The sequence below is a fragment of the Sceloporus occidentalis genome, unplaced genomic scaffold (genome assembly GCF_023333645.1).
Source record: "Sceloporus occidentalis isolate IW3139 unplaced genomic scaffold, rSceOcc1.0.p SCAF_2, whole genome shotgun sequence".
NCBI lineage: Eukaryota > Metazoa > Chordata > Lepidosauria > Squamata > Phrynosomatidae > Sceloporus > Sceloporus occidentalis.
The window spans coordinates 251,353,891-251,377,970 of NW_028316982.1; the positions used below are offsets into that span (position 1 = coordinate 251,353,891).

General features: G+C 40.0%; 1 protein-coding gene across 1 annotated transcript in view; it reads left to right on the top strand.

Annotated features, from left to right (window-relative positions):
- GUCY1A2 (guanylate cyclase 1 soluble subunit alpha 2) overlaps positions 1-24,080 on the top strand; it is a 263,827-nt gene that overhangs the window by 221,276 nt on the left and 18,471 nt on the right. The window contains exon 7 of the mRNA XM_089508245.1: positions 8,727-8,881. Within this exon, the coding sequence (XP_089364371.1) occupies positions 8,727-8,881 (155 nt within the window). The remainder of the gene's footprint in view (positions 1-8,726; positions 8,882-24,080) is intronic.

Genomic DNA, 24,080 nt, shown 5'->3' on the forward strand with positions numbered 1-24,080 from the left:
GGAGGGAGGGCTTGGCTTCTTAATGGATGGTTAATCTTCTTCCAGGGAGGCCTATTGGAGCTAGCCTTCCTCTCTAGTAGGATAATACACATAAAATACATAGCAATACAGGAAATGATTCAATAAATTTATTTTACTCATATTGATGAAGTATATCCTCTCCTACCTAATGGAAGTATTTTATTACCCAGGACTTCACATTACATCCTTTGCAACCTATTAACATTTCTGGTGTTCTGTGAGTTATTCTCCCACCCACCCACCCCCCAACCATCCCTGGTCTGTTTCTGCCCCCAGAATAAACAAGATGCTCAATTTACTGGAAGGAAAGCACATTAGCAGACTAAACTATAAATCTGTTTTACACAATTGTTACTATCCAAGTGTTACAGCTTTGCTCAAATGTAGAAAAATGTTCTTTAGTACATTAGAGAAAGGAGATCATCTTAACTAGGAATTTATTTTCCTGCTTGGTCTATAAAGCAAAATAACCATTGTTGTCATAAATTGCTATAATGTTGGCATTGACTGATGGCAATAAGTTTATTTATTATGACATTCTGTGGCCTGCTAGAAGTTTGAGCATTGGCTGAGCCAGCATAGTGTAGTGGTTTGAGCACTGGACCAGGACTTTAGGAGACTAGGGTTCAAACTCCTTCTCAGCTAAAGAAACCTACTGAGTGACAGTAGGGAACATTGTAATTATAGGGTTTGATATATGAAAAGGAAATCTTTTTGGCATTGAATACAAAGAAATAATTGTACTATAAGGAAGGAGAGACAGTGTGGCATAGTGGTTTGCGTGCTGGATTATGACTCTACATGAGGGTTCAATTCTCCACTTGGTCATGAAACCCACTGGGTGACTTAGGGCAAGTCGCATGCTCTCAGCCTCAGGAAGGCAACGGCAAACCTCCTTAGAACAGATTTAGCCTAGAAAACCCTATGATAGGGTCATCTTAGGGTTGTCATTAGTAAAAAATGAAGGCACACAATACATATACCCGTTTTCCAGTGGCTATGTGGGCTGAAGCTGATGGTCCTAAAACATTCAAAGTGACACAGTTGTCCACCTGCAATGAAAGGACAAGAAAAAAGAAGCCAAATAACTATATCAAGAAGGAATATTCAGAGGATGAGGAGCAGCCACTAAAAAGGCCATTGTCATGCTTCCTCTTAATAGTATCTTAAAACTGATAGCACCTTAATCTCATCTTCTCCAAAAATGAATTTTAAAACCACAACAGTGTTTTTAAAATAAGGAAGGAGGGGTTGCTTCACCTCTTTGTCCCCCCCCCCCCCGCCCCAAAACTGGACTTTCTTGTGTAATTAAAAAGATAGAAGCATAGAATCATAGAGTTGGAAGAGACTGCAAGGGCCATCTAGTCCAACCACCTGCCATGCAGGAAATCCAGATCAAATCATCCCCGACAGATGGCCATCTAGCCTCTGTTTAAAGACCTCCAAGAAAGGAGATTCCACTACACTCCGAGGGAGTGTGTTCCACTGTTGGACAGTCCTTACTGTCAGGATGTTCTTCCTAATGTTGAGGTGGAATCTCTTTTCTTGTAGCTTGCCAGCAAAAGACAGGAAGATAACACACAAATGACAACATTGCGTGTGAATGTGTCATGGTGATTAGGCACAGTGTGTATGTCTGTGTGTATGTATATGTGTGTGTGTGTGTGTGTGTATTTATATAATAGCCCGCTAGAAGTTTGAGCATTGGCTGAGCCAGCATAGCGTAGTGATTTGAGAATATATATATATATTCTCTTTGCCTGCTTCCAGATGTAGATTTATTGTGAAATCACCATGAAATCTTGTGTATTGTGCTTTCACTTGTACACTAATAATAAACGTTTATTGCTGAGAGCTGGTATCACATTTGAAACTGAACAGACCTTTTGTACAGCATAGATTAGATTTGCTTGCCAAATTTAACCTAATTGGTTTAGATATGTATTTGGCTTGCAGCATGTGGCTCTGGGCCTGAGTGTGGATGCTGTTAATAATAATTAGCTAAGAAATATCTTGTTCAAGGACAGCTGATTGAAGATGCACTAAACATTTCCATATGCCCTATTTGAAGCAATGTCCAAATAGTTCCCCTGGTGGGATCTTGAACTCATGGCCTACAAAAAGGACAGTTTGGGTGTCAACCATTCTACCACCACCAAATGCCAGCTAGAAAACTATACAGCTACCCATGGCTTAGGTGAATTAATATTGAAAGAGGATAGACCTGTTCATACTCTGATCCTTACTATGAGCCATGCTTGCTTATGGGTCTGCCCTACTAGGATATTTGATCCTTTCCCAGCCTAAACAACATAGGAGTTATATGGAACCAATAGCAACTCTCTGTATAGCACATTTCACCATTGTGTAGAAATGGGCAAAATTTTCTTTCATTTTATTTATTTCAGACCTTTGGAAAGTGACTTTTAGAACCATACCAGCCATGGCATTCAGTGAGTTGCATCCCCTTCCTTTCCCAAGCTCTAATTTATTTAAAGTGTTTATAACCTGTCCTTGCTCACAGACTTGTAGATATTATGTGTCATCAAGTCAGCTTCAACAATGAATGTAATTCTTCGCTAGATTTTTTCTCAAATGTAGCAACAAGTAATTTCAGCAATTTTCTTTCTACTGCGAGAAAGTCTTTGAAAAACATGCAGTGTTTGAAGGTTATTTGTGATTCAGGACCTATTCTGCACAAAATTGGCACATGTGGGGTTTTGAACAGAAAACAGCATTTTTGCACTGAAGAGAATTCAATACAGAAATACTAATTCCTGTGCAGAAAATGCTATTTTCTATGCAAATCAACTATGTTCAAACTTTACAAAGAATAAATACTCAATTATGGCATTTTCTGCACAAAACCCAGCATTTTCTAGGCAAGAATGAATATTTCTTAATTGAAATATTATATTCCAAATAGAAAATGTTGTTTCCTGTATAGAATGTGCTGTTTTCTGCACAAAAACACCACTTTGTAATTTTAAAAGTATTTTTGAATATTCTTTCCATCCCTAGGTTCAACTTACAGGCGGAGCCGACAGGCCAGGTTAACACAGTCTGAGCCCATACAGTTCTGGCCCTGGTGCTCATCTGGGTCAGTTTACCCAGCTGTTCCCCCACCAGCCCAGGCCTGCTACCAGCTCACACTCCTTACTTTGCCATGCCATCAATTGTACTGAGAAGTACCCCATCGCTGGGTATGATTTGGAAACATGGGACCTGGTTGCACCCACATGGCCAAGCCCCCCGTTTCTACAACAGGGGGCTTTTGAGTATGAGCAATGGTGCAGCAAGGTAAGCAGTGCAGGGGGCATCTAAACAAACTAGTGGTCAGATTACCCTGCAGTAACTCAGCTGTTTACCCTGAGATAAGGGAGAGTTGGAGAAAAAGAACACCATGGAATGCTGGAAAACAGGAGATGTGAAACAAAACATTATGTTAAGCCATGATGTTGTAAAAAATTATTTTTTTATTTGTTCAGCTAACACATTTCAGGTAAAGTCCTTCACAAGCTGTAAAATTACAAAGTTTATACATTTATTGGCAAGGTAAGCATTATAAAAGAATAGTTTTTTTGTGGGTTTTTTGGGCTATGTGGCCATGTTCTAGCAGAGTTTCTTCCTGACGTTTCGCCAGCATCTGTGGCTGGCATCTTCAGAGAATGCTTGCCTGGAAAGGACTTGGCTTTATATATTGTGTGACCTGGAAAGGCATGAGTGATTTGCATGTGGATTGTTCTGTTGCTAATGGCAGGCCTCAGGGTGGAGGGTCTGCAAAAGAGGATTGATGTCTGCTTGATAGTGCTCATTGTCTGCTGGGAGATTTCTCATTTGCATTTGTTGAGTCTTTATCTTGCTATCTTTCAGGACTGGTAGCCAAACCTTGTTTACTTTAAGGGTTTCCTCTTTCCTGTTGAAATTGTCCAGGTGTTTGTGGATTTCAATGGCTTCCCTGTGCATCCTGACATGGTAGTGGTTGCCATGGTCCAGAATTTCAGTGTTTTCAAACAGTATTTTATGCCCAGGATGGTTTGTGGCATGTTCTGCTACTGCTGATTTTTCTGGCTGCCCCATTCTGCAGTGTCTCTCATGTTCCTTGATTCTTGTTTGCACATTGCGTTTGGTGGTCCCTATGTAGACTTGTCCGCAGCTGCATGGTATGCGGTAAACTGCTGCGGCTGTGAGAGGGTCTCTCTGGTCCTTGGCTGAGTGAAGCATTTGCTGGATTTTCTTTGTCGTTTGTAAACCATTTGCAGGTTTTGCTTCCTCACCACTTTGCCTGTTCTGTCTGTGGCTCCTTTGATGTATGGTAAAAATACCTTACTTTTGGGTGGCTGCTTGTCTTCACTCCTCTGGGTTTCCCTGGGCTTGACAGCCCTTCTGATGTCTGAGATGGAATAACCATTAGCCTGTAGAGCCCAGTCCAAGTGCTTCACTTCATCTTCCAAGAAGTGGGGTTCGCAGATGCGTTTTGCTCGGTCTACCAGTGTTTTGATTGTGCCTCTTTTTTGTCCTGGGTGATGGTTGGAGTTCTTGTGCAGGTATCGATCTGTATGTGTGGGTTTTTGGTATACTGTGTGACCCAGATGTTGGTTTGGTTTGCAGATGACTAGGACATCCAAGAATGGCAGTGTTCCTTCCTTTTCTTTTTCCATAGTGAATTGGATTTTGGGGTGCATGTTGTTCAGATGGTTCAGGAACACAGCCAGATCTTCATCTTCATGGCTCCAAATGGTGAAAGTGTCATCCACGTATCGGAACCAAGTTGAGGGCTTTTTCGGTGCTGTTATAAAAGAATGTTTCTTTTAAAAAAAAGTTTTACACAAAAAAATGCTTAACAAACTGTCAGTATACACTTTCTGCTTTAGAACACTTTGTCACATAAAATGTAGTGCATTACACTAGAAGAAACTTCTTATTCTACATGTGGGATAGGATATTAATCTTCTTGCAAAATTAGGCTTGGTTCAGAATATGTGAGAGTTCCTTACATTAGAATGCATCTTTTGACAGCATTGTTACAAGCAGATTTTCTTTTTACATTATATGGTCCAGTATCCAATTAGCTTTATCTGCATACCATGGAAACATGCCATTAGTTACAAACTCCCCCACCTTGCAAAATAAGAAATGTTTCAGAATATGTAAGAGTTCTTTACATTAGAATGCACCTTATGACCACATTGTTACAATCCACAGAACAGCAACTAAACTAAGTACAGTGGAGCCTCGGGTTACGAAAATAATTCGTTCCGCGGCCGCTTTCGTAACCCGAACGGCTTTCGCAAGCCGAATCCCCATAGCCGCTAATGGGGAAAAGCCGCGATTTGGTGTAAAATCGCGGCAAAAAGCACCAAAAGTTTTTTCGGGACCCGAAAAAACGTTCGTAACCCGGAACAATTATTTCCAATTGGATTTTTTCGGGTCCCGAAAAATTCGTAACCCGGGTATTTCGTATCCCGAGGTTCCACTGTATACGAAAACATTCCTCACAAAAACAGGGCAGGGATCAAGACCAATATGTGTTTCCAAATGGAGAGGCATTTTACAACTTTAATTATTAAAATGTCTAGCTATAGCTTCAAGACATAAAGGATTTTTCCAAGTAAAGTATGTCTGTCAGATATATGAGTAACAGATTACCACTTAGGTGTAAACAAATAAGTGCAATACAGAATATTCTTTAACTGTAGTATTGTTTATAGTTTTTTTTAGTTTAGTTTGTGCTTGTCCATGTTATTCAATATTCATTAATATCACATCCCACACATAGAACAAGAAGTTTCTTCTAGTGTAATGCATTACATTTTATGTGACAAAATATTCTAAAGGATCTGCATCCAATTCTGCCCCTGGCAATTTGGCCTGCATTGTCTGAACTGGATGATATGAGGCCAAGGGGAACATGAGTCTTTTGGCCTGTGTGGACAACCCCTCAGGCGACCACATGAATCAGAGCCCTATAATTAACAGTGGTCCTCAGATATTGTAAATTCAGGGCTGTAGCTTCCTTGATAGATTGAATCAATCTGTGTGTAATGGCCTATGTATAATGCAAGAGATGTTGTGGCATAAAGATTAGAAAGTTGGCAGTTCAAGGCCCGAGTGTTGCATAATGGGGTGAGCTCCTGTCACTAGTCCCAGCTTCTGCCAAACTAGCAGTTTGAAAGCATGCAAAAGCAAGGAGATAAAAATAGGTACCGCTTTGATGGGAAGGTAACAGCGTTCGGTCTGGTCATGCTGGTCACATGACCACCAAAGTCATCTTCGGACAATGAGCACCGTCCCCTACAGTCAATTATGTCTAGACAATCATGTCAAGGGACTACTTTTACCTTTTTATATATAATGTAGGTTTCTTTTTATCTTGCTGCCTTCCACTCTGTGGAACATTATCATCTTTTTCCCATGAATCAGGTCATCTCATGATACGTCCAGAATTCAATAGCCTCAGTGATAGTCATTTCTAGGAAGAACTAGATGTATCATCTAAAATCTAGATGTAGGAAATGGCCCATAAAGGATAGGATATGAAGAAGGAGGAGGAGGAGGAGGTGGCGGCGGCGGCGGCAGGGGCACTGTTTTTATGACCAGCTGAATTGTCTCTTGGGAAGGGCTGCAGGAAGGTGACAGTTGAGAAATGGCCAAAAGTTTTTCTCCTTCCTCCCTTCTACTCCTTTACTTCCCACTAACTTTGGAGGTTTCAGAATCACCAGCTCTGATTTCAGTAAGCTACTTTCTAACAGTCTCCATTTCATTTTCTCAGGGTGGCTACATATGAGTGAAGCCATTATGGCTCCTGACCACTTCTGTTTCAACAAATGAATTTTCTGAAGTGAGAAATTGAGAACCTTCAGCCTCTGTGACAGTGAATCTGCTCCAGGTTGTAGTCTGCATTTTAAAAGTGTTATCCAAGGTACCCAACCTATTTGGGGGATAGACTTCAGTACCTTGAGTAACACCTTTAAACTTCAGAGTAAAACGCAAGAGAGTATTGCCCTGCTGACTCTGAAGCTATCAGGTGGTAATGCTTTCTGCATACAGTACAACTACTCAGAATCTGGTTCTCTTTTCAGGATAACAAAAAGGAGAGAGAGGTTTCGGTGTTTTGAACACTCAACACATGCTATGTACATGCTAGGTATTTTGTTTATTGTTAAGCAGCAAGGCAGGACTGATTCCTTTATGAAAAGAAGGATTTGTCACTCAGTCCCAGACAGTCCAGGGTTGACTACTGAATAGCCCCAGGATGAAAGCAGGTGTGCCATTACAAGGGATCTGGCAAAATGGATTATTCCAGATGGTTTAAGCAGGAGAGCCAACCCAGAAGGCTGTCAGAGAGTGTAAACTCTGAGGGATGCTCTTAACATCAGAAAGAGTCAAAATAAGAAAGATATATCCCATTCCTGAAGACTGTTTCCTAGGCAAACCGAATAAGATTGCTGAAGCATGTCCAAACAATAATTCCTCTTTATGCTGAGAAGGCTTCTGATGGTGTTCCAGTTTTCCCAGGCCAGTGTGATAGGCTTTCATGCCTGACAGTTAAAAGAATATATGTTGGCTACATGCTTGGCAGACTCTTGTCTCAGGCTTCAGCCAGAAGGTTCATCATGAGATGAATGGGCTCTTCTTTACACGAGACTGACATTGAGAACAACTAGTTGACTCCTCGGACTTTATTTATTTTAGTGATTCATTACATTTACATACTTCTTTTCTTTGTTTATGCATAGAGCAGTGTACATCAGTGCGACTCAGAGTGATGGTCTGTGGCCTGGTGCAAGTCTGCAAGCTATTGGCTGCTGGTTTGTACCCAGCTGAGCACTGGGGGCAGGATAGCATGGTTCAGTCTGTGCTGTCCTGTCCCATCTGATCAGGTCCAAAGAAATACCACACACAAATGCCTTCAGACAGATTTCCAAATCATGCATCTGGCTAGCAGACTCAAATCTATCAAATCATTTGCCAAAGAAAACTTTGGATAGTTTCCAGAAGTGGAAAAGGGTGTAGGATTTTTTTTTATTATTATTATTATTTTGTATTGCACACCCAGGATCTGCCTGCCAGCATGGCACTTCTTGGGAAGACTCTGGGAGATGCAATTCAAAAAAGTCAGTTTTCCAATCTTCGTTATGTTCACAAAAGCTTACAGCAGCTGGGTTTAATTGACCCATGGAGATGTAGCGAGAATTTCTACAAGGTGCTTCAGCTTTAACTGCCTTGTTGCTTTTAATGGCTAAAGCTTCCCAAGTCTATGTAAATGCATCAGAGTAAGGCTGAAGAGGCAAGAATATCAGAAAACAAGTGGCTATTTGACCAGCATAGTTTCTTTCTCAACATGCCAGGGACTGGCACCATATTTGTGCCCGCTGACTACAACTCTTTCTTTCTTTTCTGGAAATTTGGTACAAACCAGAATATATATATATATATATATATATATATATATATATATATGCATAAAGAATCCAGGGATAGGGAGGGCCAGCTGGATAGGCACAAATATACACAGGCACACAACATTTGTTGAATATTTAACCAATGAAAAGTTGGAAGGAGAGCATTCCTTACTATTTGAAAGTATGGTTACTGATCTAAATTTCAGTTAACACTTGGACTGTATTTGTATGGATGCCTTGTGTTTTATGACATCTAAGAGAAATGACAGCTGACACTGTTTTTCCTCTGTCCCTTAACAGATGAGAATAGGGATTCACTCAGGTTCTGTTCTCGCTGGAGTTGTTGGTGTAAGAATGCCGAGATACTGTCTTTTTGGTAACAACGTCACCCTAGCAAGCAAATTTGAGTCAGGAAGCCATCCTCGCCGTATCAATGTCAGCCCAACAACATACCAGTAAGTATTCAAAGCACACTTTTTTCTTATCCCACTGTTGTTTTAAAAAGCATTTCAAATTTTACTTTTAAACATATAATCATGAGAAAAAAATAATAAAAAATGTAAAAATAAAATGAAAAGCTGTATTCCCAAGTACAAAATTTTGCCATCTGTACATCATCTATATACATTATCTTATGCGGGCTTTCATTCAAATCACTTCACAAAATAATTGTTGTTTGTTCTTATAATCTTTGTTCTTCTTTTGTGTGCATTGAAGTCATTTCTGACTTATGGCAACCCTAAGGTAAACTTGGCTTTCTTGCCAAGTTTCTTCACAGGGGAATACCATTGCCATCCTGTGGGGCTGAGAGAATACACCTTGCCCAAGGCTCAAGTGGGTTTCCATGGCTGAGCCAAGATTCAACCATTGGTCTGCAGAGTCATAGTCCAATACTAAAACCACTACACCATGCTTGCTTTCTTTATATTTTCAGACCACCTCTTTTCCATACATCCATGTGAACATTATGGTCCAAATTTTGGGCCCATATCATGTAATCTTAATTTAGGAAGAGCTTCTTTACTGTAAAAGCTGTTGTGATAGGGGAATATCTTGGAATGTGGTGGTTTTTGGATGAGTATCTCTCAGGAGCACTTTAGCTGTATATTTTTGCATGGCAGGGGGTTGGAATAGATGACACATGTGGTCCTTTCCAACTCTTAAGATTTTATGATTTTATGAAACTGTATTTCCTACATAAAATACAGGCTGCAATCCAACATCTTCTCAGCGTAACAAATATTCACATACGGAGAAATCTTACAAGCACTATGCAAACTTCATATTGAATGGAAATATTGTGCAACACATGTTTTATGTTTTGGCTTTGATGGTTTTTTCTCCCTGCTATTTCCCATTGGTTACAATTCACAATCTATTCAACTTGGTTTTCTTCTGCTATTTCCCATTGGTTATAATTCACATCCTATTCACCATTAGACCATATGAACAATGGACACTGCCTCATACTGAGTCAGATTGTTGGGTTTTAGGGTGTTAGTCCCTTTTGGGGAAAGTTAAAATCTGGTTCAGTTAAGAGACAGTCTTCTTTATCAGAGTTTGTAGAGAAGTGCGTTGAATCTCTTGAATATCCCTCTGGAGCTATCTCCAGTAAAGCAAGGCAAATATGCAGTATTCAAGTTATATAACTAAAATGTTTACCAGTGACATTGGAGTATATAATCAGATATAGGCACAGCTCAAGAGAGCTGGCACACACCATCCTGAAGAAGGAAGAGGAAGAAGGATTAGAAGGAGACATGTTTTTGCAAATACAGATACCTGGGCATTTCTGGGATCACATGGTCTGGTTGCAGTGACCATGCATTACAATCTGTTGCTGAGCAAATGGGGAAAGCTTAAGGGGCAATGTGAATAAGACAGATACAAGCAGAAAAACCTTATACTGTCAGCCCTCCATATACATGGATTCAACTATCCATGGGCTTGAAAATAATTCCAATATATATATACATTCCAAAAAGCAAACCCTGATTCTGCTATTTTATATAAGGGACAGCATTTCAGTACCCCACTGTATATAATGAGACTTCAGCATTCATGAATTTCAGTATCCATGGGGGGGGGGGGCTGAAACCAAACCCCAGCTGATACCAAGGACCCACTGTACTGTCTAAAGCTCCCATTTCTCTAATAGAGAATGGAAGAGGGATGAGTGAAGAGGATGCTTTCCAGCAATACTGTTGGCCTTTCTACCTTAGCATTGTAAATTCTGATGGGCAGTGACTGTCTGACGTTTCAGGCAGGATTTCTTCCAATCTCTGTCTCCCATCTGAATATTAACCAGGTCCAACCTTGTTTAGTTTCTGAAATCAGATGAGACCAGTGTGTTTAGCATTATGATTAACCCTGACCCCAACTTCCTACAAACATAAAGCAGATACATTGCAGGGGGAAAAAATGGAAAGATTTTTATGTAGCTGTCCTGCATTTCAGCCTCCAAGGAATTTTCAGCAATAAAACTGATCCAGTTGTTTCACATTGCTCTCACAATGCCATTTTAATAGTTTAAACATTACACTGCATTCATTTTAATCTCATTATTTTGGCTGTGGGATGGTTAACTATTTTTGGTGTGTTTTTTGTGTAAGGTTTGATTCTAATCATTTGAAGCACAAAGAATATATATACAGATATACAGTGGGCCCTTCTCTTACACGGAGGATCTATTCCGGACCCTCCCGCATAAGGGAAATCCCGCATATGCTGGAGCCCCATTAGAAATAATGGGGCTCATGTCCATTACTTCTTCCGGGGCACTCCAGGAATTTTTCTGGCATATGCTGAAAGCCGCTCATGTCATACCTGCGTATGACACGAGTGCACTGTATATCTTAGGCATCATTCTAAAACTCAAAAGACTGAAAGAGCTAACCAAGAGGAATTTGAGAGGGATTTCTACAATTGCAGTTCCACTACTAAGAAGGTCCTGCTCTTGTGTCTCCCAACAAGAGTACTTCAGAATGTGGTACTAGATTGACTAGGACTTCATTTATAATCTATAAGCAGTTTCATTTGGAAAGTGGTATTCTTTAAGATGTTTGTTGTTGTATACTTTCAAGTCATTTCCAATTAAGGTGAACGTGGGGTCTTCTGGGGCTGAGAGTGTGTGACTTGATGAGAGCCCCACATAAAATCCATCAGACTGCTGCAATCTGGATATGGCCAATACATGATCTGACTATTGGCCAGTTTTACATGATCTAGCAAAGGGTACTGCTGGCACATAAGGCAATGCTGAGATGAAACGCTCCTTGTCACAACTATTTAGTCCCCAGTATCATGTCTGGGACAGGAACAGTCTCCAGCACAGCACAGGCTACATGTCCAAACTCAAATCAACTGTCTTACTAACCAACAAAACTTGTGTCTCATTTGGATCAAACCTTGTCTTACCAGCCCATTTAGTAGGACTGTTCCAATCCATCACTCATCCAAACTCACCCCGTCACATTTTCTCTGGCATTAGAAGAAAAAGGAAAAGTAGAAAGTAGAAAAGAAAACTACTTGCATATGGATGGCACCCAACTTAAAATCTTCAGGCAAAGCAAAGGGGACTGAATAGAACCCTGTGATCCTCCAAATAAGCCCAAATTCAAGGTACTGAATAGCTGCCCTTCAGTACCAGCTTCTTGGACCTACTCACTATGTAAGCGAAGAACCATACTGTTGATGCTACTGGGGTTTGCTTTTTAAAAACCTGTTTTTAAATAGGAAGTCCTTATCATCATCCCCCCCAACTTTGGGTTAAGTCCTTAGGCTGTTTCATTACTGTGAAGATGCATTTTCATCTTAAACCCCCACCCCCCACCCCCGCAAACAGTAATTTTGGAATATGCCATTTTTTCTGTCTTGGACATTGTTTACTGTTGCCTTGCTTTCTCTTTTCTATAACACCAAACATCCCTACATTTAGACTTCCTTGTCAATCTCTATGTCATTTTTTTTCATCCAGGATGTGATGCGCCTGATGTTCTGGAATATACAGCAGTTAGAGATTGAAGTTTTAGAAAGTAATTAAAAGATGGCAAAAGAAATGAAGCCCATTCACTTAGGATAAACATCATGCGTGGAAGCACATTAGCTTGAACAAGCTGCCGGCATGTTGAGCAGGGGTTGATGGCAAAATAGGCAGGGGTGGATCATGATGGATGAACAGCAGCAGAGCAGAGACTTGGGAATACAAAGCAGTTTGATTTCCGTTTTTCCAGAAATAGTTCCCCTCTCTGCAAATGCTATTATCTCACAATCCACTCTATGGAAGTAATTTCTGAAGAAGACTAGTGAGGGTCTAATTTCCCTACTGAAATTCTGAAAACAAGTTGTTTGGGTCTCTTCTTTCATGTAAATTCATATTCTTTGGCAGATCCGTTGAAATCAGAATATGAATCATGTTACCAGAATGTGAACACCAGTAAGAAAAATTATGATCTTAAGTATAGGTGTTATCCAGTTAAAGACATGTACTCAGTTCATCAGAACTACCGGAGATCTTTTGACTGGAGATGGCAAGGATTAAACCTAAGACCTTGTGCATAAAAACCATGTCTTCTGCTACTGAGCTTTGGTTCTCACCTACACAGCACAACGTCCTACTTTTCTTCTATGGTTAGAATAAGAACATTAGGCAAGATCAACAACCGGGCAAACTCAACAGCCAGACAAAATGCATTGAGTATTTTTCTATAGAATCTGCAAATCATGTGGCATGTGCCATCTGGCAGTTCTTTCACACACTTGAAGATGTAAATGTTTGGACTAAAAAATCAATGGAGCCCTGGTGGCGCAGTGGTTAAATGCCTGTACTGCAGCCATTCACTCAAAACCACAAGGTTGCGAGTTCAAGGCCAGCAAAAGGGCCCAAGCCCGACTCAAACTTGCATCCTTCCGAGGTCGCTAAAATGAGTACCCAGACTGTTGGGTGCAAATTAGCTTACTTGCTAATTAGCTTACTTGCTGTTCACCGCTATGATCTTTGGAATAGCGGTATATAAATAAAACAAATTATTATTATTATTATTATTATTATTAATGATACACCAATTTTGACTTTTGACACTTCGTGTAGTTTTATTTAAATCTTCCAGATACTGAAAATCTAGAATGTGATAAAACAGAGGCAGTTGTTTACATTGTGCCCAAAGTAAAGTGTGTGAGTGAATCTGTGTGCATATGCACACACCCATACCAGAACTTGGAAATGTTACTTTTCCATGCTATGGAACACACATATACATATACACCCATCTTGTGCCCAAATAATCTCTAGATATCATTTAAATCTGTGAAAAGAGAATGGCTAGTGGCATACGATACTAGTTAACTCTGAAAGCAAAAACAACTTGTGCATAAACTAACCCCAAACAAGGAAATCACAGGCCTTAATATCAATAAAAGAATGTGAGATTTTTCCTTATTTGCACTTTAACCTATAAAACTGAAATGTATTTTTAAATCTTGCAAAATTTAAGTTGATGTAATTCTTCATTATTTGTGTTCTTGAAGGAAACACCAAATAATTAGCAATTTTCTTCCCAGTGCTAGAAAGTCTTTGAAAACTATGGAGGTTCAAAGACTATTCAGAGTTCTTATTCTGGACAAAATTCACATATGTCTGTGTTTTTGCGTACAATACAGCATTTTCTGCTCAAGTAACAGAATTTTTGGACAGAAAATAATTTCTGCACAGAAAATCTGTATTCTTTGCAAAACATCATAAAGTTTGTATAGACTAAGTTCTAACTGTAAAGATTCTCATCAGTCCAGCATTCTCCTAATTAGAGTTTTTCAGCCTTGAGAAATGTATTTTCTGACCATTTTCCAAATATTTTTATTAGTCTTTCCAGTGTTGAATTAAAATAACAACCGTAATTAAATTGATATTCGCTTTTAGATCAATACCTACAAAGCATCATAACTCTTGTTTTGCTTTGAACCCCTTCTCCACAGTCACCTTTTCTGGTTGTTGTTAACTGCCCTGGAGTCGACATCAACGTATGGTGACCCTGCTGATGAGACACCTCCAAGACATCCTGTATTCCACTGCTCTGCCTAGCTCCTGCAAATTCACACTTTTGATTTCTTTTAATAGAATCCATCCTTCTAGCATGTGGCCTTCCTCTTTTTCTACTTCCCTCTACCTTTCCTAGCATTATTGTTTTTTTCCAGTGATTCATGCTTTTTCATGATGTTTCCAAATTACGACAGCCTATGTTTTGTCATCTTGGTTTCCAGAGAGATTTCTGGCTTGATCTGCTCTAGGACCCATTTGTTTGTCTTTTTGGCTACCCACAGCATCCTCAGCACTCTTCTCCAGTACCACATCCCAAATGAATCGATTTTCCTCCTGTCTTCTTTCTTAACTGTCCAGCTCTCACATCCATACATGTTAATAGAGAATACAGTGGCTTGTACAATTCTATTTTTTGTGCAGAGTTGTATATCTTTGCATTTTAGGATCTTTTCTAGTTTTTTCATAGCAGCCCTTCCCATTCTTAATCTTCTTTTGATTTCCCGGCTGCAGTCTCCACTAACATAGCAGTGCTGGGGGTAAGTGAGTTAAAATGGACAGGAATGGGCCACTTTGAATCAGACAACTGCACAGTATTCTACTCAGGGACTGAAAAGACATGAAGAAATGTTTTGGTTTTCATACTAAGAAAAGATATGGCAAAATCAGGCAGAGAAGACAATGCAAAACCAGACTGAATTAGCTCAATAAAGATCCATGGAAAACCTATGGCTATCACCATAATTCAAGTACCGTATATACTCAGCCATAAGTCGACCTCATGTGTACATGAGTTGAGGGCAGGTTTCGGGGCCAAAATTATGGATAAGTAGAGGGTAAAACATGGAGGCTCCTTCAGTGTGTATACATGTGCACACAACAAGAGGATTCTAATTGAGGCTTTTTGCTTCAGTGTTTCAACTTTGGTTTCGCCCTTGACTCCCTAGACAGCAGCAGATGGCGTGGGTGGGATTCTGTTTGTTTAACAGCAATCAGTCACCCAGGGCTCTTTCTGCTTGACTCAAGAGAAAAAGAAACTGTCTCCTGATTGCATGGGGAAATTGAAAGAGCTGCTAGCACATTACCATACTGATTTGTATATAAGTTGACCTGGAGTTTTGGCGTCAATTTTTGGGCATAAAAATAAGAGTAAAATCAAGAAGAAAACAAAACCAGTCATTCCAAAATATGAACTGAACAACATCTCCACTGAATTAATCAACAATGTAAGGAACAGATTTGCACTACTAAGAATAATAGACCGAGAATTGGAAGAGCTTTGGTCTGAAGTCAAGGAGATAATAAAAGAAGAATGCAGACAGACACATTCAATAGGCAAAAAGGAAGAAAAAAAACATGATGGCAGATAAAACATTAAAAGCAATAAAGGAAAGAAGAGCAGCGAAACAAAAAGGAGATGGGAATAAACTAAGAACCATGAACACAACAACATAATGGCTAGTGCGTAAACATAAAAAAACTACTACAACAACCAGTGAGAAAAACAGAAGACAACAACAAAAAGGGAAGAACAAGAGAACTATTCCACAAGATTTGGGAAATCAAAGGAAGGTTCAAACCAAGGACTGGGACAATCTATAACAATAAAAATAACACACTTCAAGACCAGGAAGGAATAAAAGGACAATGGATGCAATACACAGAAGAACTTTATAGAAGAGATAACAAAAGTTAAGAACATATAGAATGAAGAGCCATATGAAGATGAACCCCAAATTCTAAAAAAAATGAGGTAGAAGCTGCAATCAGAGAAATGGTGAAAAATAAGTCACCAGGAACAGATGATTTCCCTATTGAACTGCAACAATCCACACTGAGTTTGAGGCAGTACATACGGGTGACTGGAAGCCACCTCTTCCTGCTCTGGATTTGTGCCGCAGCAGCTGCACACTGCACCACAGATCCGTGCCCCAAAAGAAGCAGCTCTGAGCAGCTTCCTGGAAGGAGTGTCATAATCCACCCCTGGCACCATCCACCCCTGTTTGGGTGCTGCTATCATGGTGCGTGCTATGTGGACAGGCACATGCCATGATGGCAGCCAGGCAGCAAAACTAGGGCTAGGAGCGTCTGGACACTCAGCCATAGTTCACGTACAGGCTGGCATTAAGTGCTAGTCTGTACTGCCTCAGAGTCAACCATAGTGCCAACTAAACTTTTCTGGTAACCCTTGCTTAATGCTATCTTTGGGAGCAATATGATCTTTGGCAATATGAGAAAAGACCTTTTCTGCAGTGGTACCCCAACTGTGGAATGCCTGCCATTGGCCTGATTTTAAGATTAAACTTTTTGGTACTTAGTGAGCTTCACTTGGATTTGTCCTGTTGGGCAGGGGATTTTTTTACTTATAAAAAATATTGTTATTTTTCAACAATATGAGATCTCTAGTTGTAGGGTAAGATAGAAATTTCCATGAATGAATTCCCCAGTGCCCAGATCTTTTTTTACCCAACTCTTACGGTCTGCATGAAAAGAAGAAAGAGATCACACCTGCTAGCCAGGACTCCAGTGACAATCTGAAATCATTTCTGCACAGCAAAACAAGTGCTCCCCAGACTCTAAGCATGACTTTAATATTAACTGTTTGTGCTCTTGTATATGTGCAGCACCAAATATCTTACAGTGGCAATATAAATAGTAGTTTTTCCTGTTGGTTGGATGCCATAATTCTTTATCACCCCATGAGATATTATACTGGAAGTAGTAAATCTTAAAATTACAGACTTCTAGCAATTCTTGTAGCTGTTTGCTCTTCAAATTCCTGACTGGCCATAACAGAGTTCTGATATTTAGTTAATCTGCACAGGCTAATGCTTCCTGACACAGTAACCACAATCTAAGATCCTGTGTGGGCATTAAAAGTCTTCATTGTTGGCAATTACAGAGAACAAAGCCTGCTGTTTTCATAGTGGCTCTTTCCCTGCTGGACCATAATAAGTGATATGCTCTGTTTGTGCAGACAAGCCTACTCTGCTGGATTGTGGCTGATTGTTGCAATCAAATAATCTTACGCACTGCAGTAGCAGCAAGTTACATATGCATCCTGTTACACTCTTGGGGGTCCCTCAACTACTACCAGAAAGCTCATAAGTGCTGTATCTCTCATAGTGCCAAAGACATCAGCTGAACTGGTGTGAGTGTGTGTATTTTCTATCAGTGTGCAGGGGAAGATTACTTTTAGGACCACAATTCCAAGAATCCTCCACCTGGGGATTCTGTGAATGGTACTCCATTTTTTTCCCAAGTTCTGCAACTGACCATCTTCACACTGCCTAAAATAGGGGTGAAGAAATTGTAGCCTGAGACCCAGCCACTGAAGCTCCACACTAGTCACCTGAATTCCCCATTACTAAACATTTCTAGGTGTGACTTTGAGGCTATTTTAAAAGGACAGGAGACCACAATAAGACCCTAAATTGATTCCCCTCACAAAATAGCTCACTTCTGACTTGCAGACACACTGCGGTTACAAATAGGCATGTGTGGCATGTGTTGGGGGATCAGGAGGAAATTTTCCACTATCTGTATTTAGTTACCCCCCCCCCCCCCTACTGTAGTGCAGGCAGCATTGGTGACCTGTAATGGGACAAGAACAGGGCCAATGGATCCTAGAGGGCTGGATATGGTCCCTTCCTACCAGCCCACTTTAGTACAGGTTTATGGAAGTGTTTAATCTTCTCAGTATTACTACTTACATTTCCCCTCACCTCTAGCCAAACAGGCAAAAGCTGATGGGAATGTGAGTCTAACAACATCTGGAAAGGCACTGATGCTCCTGCCCTGCTTTAGCATCTAGGAGACATGATTTGGTGCTTTGGAAGTTGAATTTCTTCTCCTGGCCACCCAAGAAAAAGTAGAAGGCCACACTGGTGTATCAAGGATCCAGCTTCGCTGAAGAAAATGCACTTCTCATATCCTAATTGGTTAAAGTCTGAACAGCGTAGGAACCCCAGACCCACTGCTCATACACTCTGATATAGTCTTCCAAAAGTTACCAAGTCACTCATACACTGAGGATACTGAGATAAATACCCATCGAGCTAACATTCCTACCAGATGTTTTGATTATCTTTCCCCATTTTCATTCTTTCAGTAAGCCCTGAGACTTAGATCCTGGGGTGAACAAGATATGTGGGATGTAACCTTTGCTGTGTCAGCCTCTTTTTCTAGAGGAAATTTCCTAAATAAAGAAATGCAATTCTAAAGAGAAGTCTGCATCTTACTAAGCTAGCCCAGATGAAGCTGTATTAGTTTTTTCCTACACTTCTGATGACAGCCAGCATGGTGTAGTGGTTTAAGTACTCTGGGGTGCTCGCTTCGGCAGGACATATACTAAAATTGGGACTAGGACTCTGGGAGACCAGGGTTCAAATTCTCATTCAGCCATGGAAAACCACTCGGTGTCCTTGGGAAGTCATACTCTCTCAGCCACAGAGAAAGGCAAAGGCCAGCCCTGTCTGAAGAAATCTTTCCAAGAAAATCCTTAGAGTTTCCATAAATCGGAAACAACTTGAAGGTACAAAACAATAATAGGCATTTGGTTGGCCACTATTAGAAAAACCATAATTTGGGACAATTTTGCCTCCAAATCAAGCAAAAAGCCCTCCAAGTCCCTGCCACCATTTTGAGAGAGACGGCAAAAGATTCTGAGATATTTGGGCTTGCTCTGTATGGGTGGGTGCAGCCTGCAGATGGATGTTGGAGGGGAAATCAGTCCCATGCAGTTGCACTCCATTGTCCCCTAAGGTGATGTCAGTCAGAAGAGATGATTCTGGGTAGATGTATAATCTTATTGGGCAGATCTATGATCTGACTCCTACTGGACAATTTCTTTAATTCTAGATAGGATTCATACCATCCTACAGGCAGCACTTACAGTATTTCAGAGCCTGCATTGCCTCTCTTGAACCAAGCCACTCTTAAATTATTGTTTCACAGTCCTTTGTGAAGCAACAGGAACAGAAGCAGAGGTCTTTAACCTAGGTACACTGAAAGATTTAATCTTGAAAAGCCTCCTCTTTGCTAATATATGTGCAATACTACGACTACATTTGTAAACAGTCCATTCCTTTTTTCTTTTCTTTTTTTAAAGAAAAACATAGTGCAAGTGACTGCTTTTCTAACCATCCAGCCAGTGAGCTGTGAAACTGAAGTAATTGCTTATTTTAGTGATAATTTTTTCCGTTTTTGAGAACTGAATGAATAATGAATTGGTCTGGTGGAAATTAAAGGCTTTGCTCTCTCCAATACCTATAATAGAGAGCTGGACTCCAAGGAGGGAGACAAGACATCATCTGTAATTGCTCTGACATTTGAGAAAACTCAGTAACTAATCCCCCTGCCCATTTGTTAGTCTTCAGATGAGCAAAAGGTTGTTTTGGTTGTCTGGAATCTGTTTTCAGATGTCTTTTCAAATATTTAAATGTATATCCAAATGTGAAAGTAGTTAAGCTGAGAATGTGAGCTGGTGACCCTTGATCTGCCATTCTTCTTTGAATTCCAGTTAAAAATGCAACTGGCTCCATTGAAAAGTTTTGAGTGGGCATTGGGTGTGATCGCAGCTCTGGTGGCACTCTGTGAAGGCTCAAATCATTATCTTATTCTAAATTCAACAGCAAGTCCACCCATGTAAAAACTAGAATATATTAATCTGCCTAAGATCAACCAGTGAACCGTTGAGCAAGGGTTTAGACCTGGATTTCCCACAAGCATGCCCAGAGCTATTCACTGCATCATATCAACTAGACCACTAGTTATTATTTATTTAATTTATTAAAATTATAATCTACTTTCCCGCAAAGGATATCAAAATATTCATTCTCCTCTCTCATTCTATGATAAGCAGAGGAAGACCTTAGCCAAAGGTCTTCCTGTGAGCTTCTCTGAATAGGGATTTAGACCTTGGCTTGGCCCAACCCTAAGCATCACACGACACAGTGATGGCACCTGTCACACTACAGTCAAAAGGCTACTCTACAGGCATCCCTCCCCCCTTTTCAAGCCATAAACCATACTTTTGACCCCTTTCAACCATCACTGCCATGCTAGGTTTAGTTTTCTCTCAGTCAACTTGGTGTCTTTTAGTGTTCAGTCTTGTGTTTGCAAACTAAAAATAAAGTCTGGGTTCTGCTTTCAACCACTTCCACCTTTTTACAGTCCTCCAGTCCCTACCCCATTGGATAAATTGAGGCTTCCCATATAGTTTTTACTAACAGGGTACTTGATACATACAGGTGCATCAATTTATTTCTCATTATATGATCACTCAATACTTGGTAGCATTTCTGTGCCAAAACTGCTGTTTTCCATGCAAAAACGATTTGCAAATTTTGTGCAGAGCAAATTCTCAATTACACCATTTTCTGTGCAAACCAGCATTTTCTGCTCAGAAATGTCATTTTCTGCATGAGAAATGCTGTTTCCTATACAGAAAAGGTTGTTTTCTATTACAGTGTTTCCTTTTTTACACTGGGAAAGAAATTGCTAAAATTGCTCATTGGGATCTGGGATCTGCATGAAAAACTGACTCTCTACTAGGTATCTTTGTAGATCACATTTCTTGATTGGGAGTGGAGAGGCAGAAAGTATGCATTAATTTAACTGTACAGAATATGTCCTACATATACTTAGAGATTGTTAAAAATATCAGATTAAGAATTCCTTTTTCTTGATGAATTCACCCATCTTTGAAGCTGCTCATTTATTTCTGTACTTGAAGCAGATCAGTGCCCTCTAACTGAAATAAACAACTCTTTATTATCTCCTTTAACAAAAAAGATCTTTGAAGACTGATTGAAATGTACATCTTTATGGGCGGTGGTGTGGATGGAAACAAAAAAGAGATGCAACTGAGTTTAACTGTGTCTTCTCCATGTCACGGGATTGCACTAGATGGCCCTTGTGGTCTCTCCCAGCTCTATGATTCTATGAGTGACAAATTGCATTGGAGAGGTTGTAAAGTGAGAAATTCCATATTAGAGGAAGATGCCTTTTTGAAGAAGATTTTGAAGAAGATTCCCCAAAATCAACAACGACAACCTCCATGCCCTGCTCTGTAAATCCCACAGTCTGCCCCCACACTACAGCTTTTAACAGCTAGTCAGTCAATAAAAACTGAATGAATTCAATGATTGAATTATGAGTGTTTATGCTAGTAAATGCGTTTTGGCAAGGATGCTGGCTGGCAGTGTTGGTTAGTCCCAAATAGATTAAACTCATTCAATCAATTGTTCAATGGCACATCAACATTTACATAAAACCCAATTAATAAGTGGATGTGCTCCAGTCAGGATTAACAACAGGATTCAAGCTGCTTCCTTTATATCTTGTGGTCTTTCCAGGCTGGCCCCTGTCAGGAGTAGTATGAGACATTTGCCTTACCCCAATAGGATTCTCCTTATATTCTTACATTGTGTGACTCTGCCGGGCTGCAGAAGTCACATTTATATTTCTAGATGGCCTGGTATTTTTCCATTCCTGCCTGTGAATCAATCAGGCTGATACTATAAATGCTTTGCTGTTTATTTCTCACCATAACTGCTGTGTGGATTATAAATGTTAGCATTACACATAGCCAGGGACAGTTTCTCAGATGAAAAGTTGTCTTACAATATGTATCAGAAGGAGCCATCAGCTTCTTTCACATGATAATCACATTTCAAAATGACCTTTGTTAGTTTTCAATGTCCACCGTTTGCCTACGATGGAAGTAAGATTTTAAAAATATAAATATAACATTTTCTGTTGCTTAGTAACTATGCTGAACTTTGGGCAGCCCTGCTCCAATTTGCACCTCTCTCAAAAGTCAAGATGTAAGGCGGAAGGATTTGCATTCGTTACCTTTGAATTTCTTCAGAATAATAATAATGAAAAAGCCCAATTATCCACAAAATAAAACTGGATGTCTTATTCCTGTCTTCTGTGAATCAGGCTTTGGTTTCCACTATCTCTTTATCCTTCTCACGAAAGACCTCAACAGGCATGTTATAAAATTCAGTAAAGGTTAAAATGAATTTAGCATACTTTTCCCTCCTCAATTTAATTGGTATTTTTAGATGAAAATTAAGTTCCTCCCTGTTCGGATGATAGAACTGTGACTGAGATTCTATTCCCCAGTTGCAAAGCATGCAGTTATACCAGCTAATTTTCTGAATTTCCACACTCTAGTAGTTGATGCAACAGTCAGTTCAATTCCATACTCACTACCTAAGAATCACACTTAATGAACCCTGCTAGGTAAAGTTTATAGGCATGTGCATGAGATTATATTAACATCACAGGCTTGTGCAACCCTGAATGGGATACCATTCTGACAAAGTATGACCATTTGTACATCAGCATTTCCCCAGTATAAAGCCAAAGTGTGGAACTATCATGAAATTGGCCATCCTATGCCAAGCTTGCCTTTGCCCCACAACTTCATGCAGGAGAAGGGTTTGGTCTGTGCATCTTTGAGGATACAGCACAGCCCTATGGGATCCCCACCAATGCCTAAGGTTCTGAAACTTTTTTTAAAATGGTTGTTTTTGAGTTGAAAAAATGCATTAAAAGGATTAAAAAAAAAAAAAAAGCTTTGTTCAGCTATAAAATACTGGGGTGGGGGGACTTCATACCCTGAAGCAGCAAAAAGCAAAAAATCTAAAATTGCCTCCAAGTGACCAGATATAACATGTTGACACTTTTAGCCCCTAACAATGGTAGCTGTAACAATGCCCTGTGGCCCTCTGAAGGTCCAGAGCAGATAAAACTGGGCAGGATAGCCCCATGAACTCTGGTGCATGCTCATCCATAATGTAATACATTTTTCTCCATCAAATGGACACAGGGTAAGTTGTTCTCCACTGAGCAAGGGAGAGAAGTGTAACGTGTTCACTCCATTCTGTGTGACACATGTTGATCCTATTCTGCTTTGGCTAGACCCCACCTGCAGTATTGTGTCTGGTTCTGGGCACCACAATTCAAGAAGGTTGTGGACAAGTTGGACTGTGTCCAGAGGAGAATGACCAAAATGGTGAACAGTCTGGAAATCATGCCCTATAAGAAGCAGCTTAGAGAACTGTGTGTGTTCAGCCTTGGAGAAGAGAAGATTAAGAGGGGACACAATAGCCACATTTAAATATTTGAGGGGATGTCTTATTGAAGATGGAGCAAGCTTGTTTTCTGCAGCTTCACAGAATAGGACCCAGAGCAATGGATTCAAAATACACAAAAAGGGATTCTACCTCAACATTTAGGAGGAACTTCCTAGCAGTAAGAGATGTTCAACAGTAGGATACACTGCCTTGGAGAATCGTAGAGACTCCTTCTTTGTTGGTTTTTAAACAGAGGCTGGATGGCCATCTGTTGTAAGTGCTTTGTCTGTGTCTTCTTGCATAGCAGGGGATTGGACTGGATGGCTCTTGTAGTCTCTTCCAACTCTAAGACTGTATGATTCAGTGACACCATTGAGTTTTACGTGCTTACAACAGATTACTTTCCTTTTCACTCTTTTAAGATTGTGGTTATTACTGTCTCCAAAACACTTTCTTATGCCAGGAATAAACATCTCCTTTATAAAAAATGCAGTTTCTTTTTTATAGGTAATGTTACTTCCAGGTCTTTTTGTC